Source organism: Coregonus lavaretus (genome assembly GCF_964263955.1).
Source record: "Coregonus lavaretus genome assembly, chromosome: 6".
NCBI lineage: Eukaryota > Metazoa > Chordata > Actinopteri > Salmoniformes > Salmonidae > Coregonus > Coregonus lavaretus.
The window spans coordinates 62,195,107-62,201,501 of record NC_139993.1 but is presented as its reverse complement, the minus strand read 5'-3'; the positions used below and the strand labels follow the sequence as shown (position 1 = coordinate 62,201,501).

Genomic DNA, 6,395 nt, shown 5'->3' with positions numbered 1-6,395 from the left:
TTCCTGACATCCAATCCTAGTAAAAATTCCCCGTCTTAGGTCAGTTAGGATCACCACTTTATTTTAAGAATAATAGTAGAGAGTGATTTATGTCTGCTTTTATTTATTTCATCACATTCCCAGTGGGTCAAAAGTTGCACTCAATTAGTATTTGGTAGCATTGCCTTTAAAATTGTTTAACTTGGGTCAAATGTTTCGGGTAGCCTTCCACAAGCTTCCCACAATAAGTTGGGTGAATTTTGGTCCATTCCTCCTGACAGAGCTGGTGTAACTGAGTCAGGTTTGTAGGCCTCCTTGCTCGCACATGCTTTTTCAGTTCTGCCCACAAATGTTTTATAGGATTGAGGTCAGGGCTTTGTGATGGCCACTCCAATACCTTGAATTTGTTGTCCTTAAGCCATTTTGCCACAACTTTGGAAGTATGCTTGGGGTCATTGTCCATTTGGAAGACCCATTTGCGACCAAGCTTTAACTTCCTGACTGATGTCTTGAGATGTTGCTTCAATATATCCACATAATTTTCCATCCTCATGATGCCATCTATTTTGTGAAGTGCACCAGTCCCTCCTGCAGCAAAGCACCCCCACAGCATGATGCTGCCACCCCCGTGCTTCACGGTTGGGATGGTGTTCTTCGGCTTGCAAGCGCCCCCTTTTTCCTCCAAACATAACGATGGTCATTATGGCCAAACAGTTCTATTTTTGTTTCATCAGACCAGAGGACATTTCTCCAAAAAGTATGATCTTTGTCCCCATGTGCAGTTGCAAACCGTAGTCTGGCTTTTTTATGGCGGTTTTGGAGCAGTGGCTTCTTCCTTGCTGAGCGGCCTTTCAGGTTATGTCGATATAGGACTCGTTTTACTGTGGATATAGATACTTTTGTACCTGTTTCCTCCAGCATCTTCACAAGGTCCTTTGCTGTTGTTCTGGGATTGATTTGCACCAAAGTACGTTAATCTCTAGGAGACCGAACGGGTCTCCTTCCTGAGCGGTATGACGGCTGCGTGGTCCCATGGTGTTTATACTTGCGTACTATTGTTTGAACAGATGAATGTGGTACCTTCAGGCATTTGGAAATTGCTCCCAAGGATGAACAAGACTTGTGGAGGTCTACCATTTTTTTTCTGAGGTCTTGGCTGATATATTTTGATTTTCCCATGATGTCAAGCAAAGAGTTTGAAGGTAGGCCTTGAAATACATTCACAGGTACACCTCCAATTGACTCAAATTATGTCATTTAGCCTATCAGAAGATTCAAAAGCAATGACATCATTTTCTGGAATTTTCCAAGCTGTTTAAAGGCACAGTCAACTTCATGTATGTAAACTTCTGACCCACTGGAATTGTGATACAGTGAATTATAAATGAAATAATCTGTCTGTAAACAATTGTTGGAAAGATTACTTGTGTCATGCACAAAGTAGATGTCCTAACCGACTTGCCAAAACTATAGTTTGTTAACGAGAAATTATTGGAGTGGTTGAAAAACGAGTTTTAATGACTCCAACCTAAGTGTTGTACAAGGCCATTAATCAACAGGAAAACGCTCATCCAGATGCAGCGCTCCTAGTGGCCGAGGACTTTAATGCAGGGAAACTTAAATCTGTTCTACCTAATTTCTACCAGCATGTTAAATGTGCAACCAGAGGGAAAAAAACTCTAGACCACCTTTACTCCACACACAGAGACGCATACAAAGCTCTCCCTCGCCCTCCATTTGGCAAATCTGACCATAACTCTATCCTCCTGATTCCTGCTTATAAGCAAAAACTGAAGCAGGAAGCACCAGTGATTCGGTTAATAAAAAAGTGGTCAGATGACGCAGATGCTAAGCTACAGGACTGTTTTTCTAGCACAGACTGGAACATGTTACGGGATTCTTCAGACAGCATTGAGGAGTACACCACATCAGTCACTGGCTTCATCAATAAGTGCATCGATGATGTCGTCCCCACAGTGACCGTACGTACATACCCCAACCAGAAGCCATGGATTACAGGAAACATCCGCACTGAGCTAAAGGGTAGAGCTGCCGCTTTCAAGGAACGGGACTCTAACCCGGACGCTTATAAGAAATCCCGCTATGACCTCCGACGAACCATCAAACAGGCAAAGAGTCAATACAGGTCTAAGATTGAATCATACTACACTGGCTCTGACGCTCGTCGGATGTGGCAGGGCTTGAAAACTATTAGACTACAAAGGGAAGCACAGCCGCGAGCTGCCCAGTGACACAAGCCTACCAGACGAGCTAAACCACTTCTATGCTCGCTTCGAGGCAAGCAACACTGAAGCATGCATGAGAGCACCAGCTGTTCCGGATGACTATGTGATCACGCTCTCCGTAGCCGATGTGAGTAAGACTTTTAAGCAGGTCAACATTCACAAGGCCGCAGGGCCAGACGGATTACCAGGACGTGTACTCCGAGCATGTGCTGACCAACTGGCAAGTGCCTTCACTGACATTTTCAACATGTCCCTGACTGAGTCTGTAATACCAACATGTTTCAAGCAGACCACCATAGTCCCCGTGCCCAAGAACTCTAAGATAACCTGCCTAAATGACTACCGACCCGTAGCACTGACGTCTGTAGCCATGAAGTGCTTTGAAAGACTGGTCATGGCTCACATCAACAGCATAATCCCAGAAACCCTAGACCCACTCCAATTTGCATACCGCCCCAACAGATCCACAGATGATGCAATCTCTATCGCACTCCACACTGCCCTTTCCCACCTGGACAAGAGGAACACCTACGTGAGAATGCTATTCATTGACTACAGCTCAGCATTCAACACCATAGTGCCCTCTAAGCTCATCACTAAGCTAAGGATCCTGGGACTAAACACCTCCCTCTGCAACTGGATCCTGGACTTCCTGACGGGCTGCCCCCAGGTGGTAAGGGTAGGTAACAACACATCTGCCACACTGATCCTCAACACGGGGGCCCCTCAGGGGTGCGTGCTCAGTCCCCTCCTGTACTCTCTGTTCACCCATGACTGCATGGCCAGGCACGACTCCAACACCATCATTAAGTTTGCCGACGACACAACAGTGGTAGGCCTGATCACCGACAACGATGAGACAGCCTATAGGGAGGAGGTCAGAGATCTGGCCGTGTGGTGCCAGGACAACAACCTCTCCCTCAACGTGACCAAGACAAAGGAGATGATTGTGGACTACAGGAAAAAAAAGAGGACTGAGCACGCCCCCATTCTCATCGACGGGGCTGTAGTGGAACAGGTTGAGAGCTTCAAGTTCCTTGGTGTCCACATCACCAACGAACTATCATGGTCCAAACACACCAAGACAGTCGTGAAGAGGGCACGACAAAGCCTATTCCCCCTCAGGAGACTAAAAAGATTTGGCATGGGTCCTCAGATCCTCAAAAAATTCTACAGCTGCACCATCGAGAGCATCCTGACTGGTTGCATCACCGCCTGGTATGGCAACTGCTTGGCCTCCGACCGCAAGGCACTACAGAGGGTAGTGCGTACGGCCCAGTACATCACTGGGGCAAAGCTTCCTGCCATCCAGGACCTCTATACCAGGCGGTGTCAGAGGAAGGCCCTCAAAATTGTCAAAGACTCCAGCCACCCTAGTCATAGACTGTTCTCTCTGCTACCGCACGGCAAGCGGTACCGGAGTGCCAAGTCTAGGTCCAAAAGACTTCTCAACAGCTTCTACCCCCAAGCCATAAGACTCCTGAACAGCTAATCATGGCTACCCGGACTATTTGCACTGCCCCCCCACCCCATCCTTTTTACGCTGCTTCTACTCTGTTTAGTATTTATGCATAGTCACTTTAACTCTACCCACATGTACATATTACCTCAACTACCTCAACTAGCCGGTGCCCCCGCACATTGACTCTGCAACGGTACCCCCCTGTATATATAGCCTCCCTACTGTCACTTTATTTTACTGTATATATAGCCTCCCTACTGTCACTTTATTTTACTTCTGCTCTTTTTTTCTCAACACTTTTTTTGTTGTTGTTTTATTCTTACTTTTTTTGTTTAAAATACATGCACTGTTGGTTAAGGGCTGTAAGTAAGCATTTCACTGTAATGTCTGCACCTGTTGTATTCGGCGCATGTGACCAATAAAATTTGATTTGATTTGATTTGAAGTGTATGTAAACTTCCGACTTCAACTGTAGATGGTATCAAAATATAATTAAATAAAAAAATCCTTTGCCGCATTAACCAGTATACCTTAAAAATACAATATCATCACCCAACCCTAGATCAGATGTCTAACCATACAGTGAGGGAAAAAAGTATTTGATCCCCTGCTGATTTTGTACGTTTGCCCACTGTCAAAGAAATGATCAGTTTATAATTTTAAATGGTAGGTTTATTTGAACAGTGAGAGACAGAAAAACAACAAAAAAATCCAGAAAAACGCATGTCAAAAATGTTATAAATTGATTTGCATTTTAATGAGGGAAATAAGTATTTGACCCCTCTGCAAAACATGACTTAGTACTTGGTGGCAAAACCCTTGTTGGCAATCACAGAGGTCAGACGTTTCTTGTAGTTGGCCACCAGGTTTGCACACATCTCAGGAGGGATTTGGTCCCACTCCTCTTTGCAGATCTTCTCCAAGTCATTAAGGTTTCGAGGCTGACGTTTGGCAACTCGAACCTTCAGCTCCCTCCACAGATTTTATATGGGATTAAGGTCTGGAGATTGGCTAGGCCACTCCAGGACCTTAATGTGCTTCTTCTTCAGCCACTCCTTTGTTGCCTTGGCCGTCTGTTTTGGGTCATTGTCATGCTGGAATACCCATCCACGACCCATTTTCAATGCCCTGGCTGAGGGAAGGAGGTTCTTACCCAAGATTTGACGGTACATGGCCTAGTCCATCGTCCCTTTGATGCGGTGAAGTTGTCCTGTCCCCTTAGCAGAAAAACACCCCCAAAGCATAATGTTTCCACCTCCATGTTTGACGGTGGGCATGGTGTTCTTGGGGTCATAGGCAGCATTCCTCCTCCTCCGAACATGGCAAGTTGAGTTGATGCCAAAGAGCTCAATTTTGGTCTCATCTGACCACAACACTTTCACCCAGTTCTTCTCTGAATCATTCAGATGTTCATTGGCAAACTTCAGAAGGCCCTGTATATGTGCTTTCTTGAGCAGGGGGACGAGGTGAGATATTGCATGGAGCCCCAGGCCGAGGGAGATTGACAAACTTTTGTGTTTCTTCCATTTGCGAATAATCGCACCAACTGTTGTCACCTTCTCACCAAGCTGCTTGGCGATGGTCTTGTAGCCCATTCCAGCCTTGAGTAGGTCTACAATCTTGTCCCTGACATCCTTGGAGAGCTCTTTGGTCTTGGCCATGGTGGAGAGTTTGGAATCTGATTGATTGATTGCTTCTGTGGACAGGTGTCTTTTATACAGGTAACAAGCTGAGATTAGGAGCACTCCCTTTAAGAGTGTGCTCCTAATCTCAGCTCGTTACTTGTATAAAAGATACCTGGGAGCCAGAAATCTTTCTGATTGAGAGGGGGTCAAATACCTATTTCCCTCATTAAAATGCAAATCAATTGATACCATTTTTGACATGCATTTTTCTGGATTTTGTTGTTGTTATTCTGTCTCTCACTGTTCAAATAAACCTACCATTAAAATTATAGACTGATCATTTCTTTGTCAGTGGGCAAACGTACAAAATCAGCAGGGGATCAAATACTTTTCCCCCCCCTCACTGTAAATCTATAGCATTGCCTAAATTGGAATTGGTCCGATTTTGAAGCAGTATTTAGTTTGATTGGTGTCAATTGCAAAGGTATATTTCCTTTCTCATCAAGTGTGGCTCCAGCTATGACTACAGTGACTAAGTGTGAGTGAGCGAGAGACCTACGTGACCCTGCGTGCGGTCCTCTCTGTGTCCTCCCTGGTCTCCACATCTGCAGCGGTCAGCAGAACGATGTGGTGACGGTAATGACACAGAGCTTTCAGACCAATGAACAGCTGCATTCGCAGAGCACACATCTCCATGGTGATGGGAGGACAGGCCTGCACACACACACACACACACACACACACACACACACACACACACACACAGCAGTTACACTTGAGCGTCTTTTATTACCTGGTGGTTGTTTAGTTGGTGAAATTGTAATGACATTGTTATTACCTAACAATTACACTTTTGTATCTTTGGGATTGATTAAAAATAAAATCACATTGCTGTTACATGTCAAGTGGATATCCATTGAGAATGGTTTCTTGTAGATATTAAGGTCTTACTCTGGGAAACTGACGGGAGGGGCAGTAAGTAGCCACGCACAATGAAGATTCCACATTAAATCGAATTGGGCCTCCCAGCATGTGCAGACCAATCACATTACTGTAGAGCACTAAGATTCCATTTAGCCCCTC

At 45.1% G+C, this 6,395-nt stretch overlaps 1 protein-coding gene across 1 annotated transcript in view; it reads right to left on the bottom strand.

Moving 5' to 3' along the window:
• LOC311131201 (BLOC-2 complex member HPS3-like) overlaps nucleotides 1-6,395 on the bottom strand; it is a 40,489-nt gene that overhangs the window by 11,727 nt on the left and 22,367 nt on the right. The window contains exon 8 of the mRNA XM_084164055.1: nucleotides 5,872-6,026. Within this exon, the coding sequence (XP_084020181.1) occupies nucleotides 5,872-6,026 (155 nt within the window). The remainder of the gene's footprint in view (nucleotides 1-5,871; nucleotides 6,027-6,395) is intronic.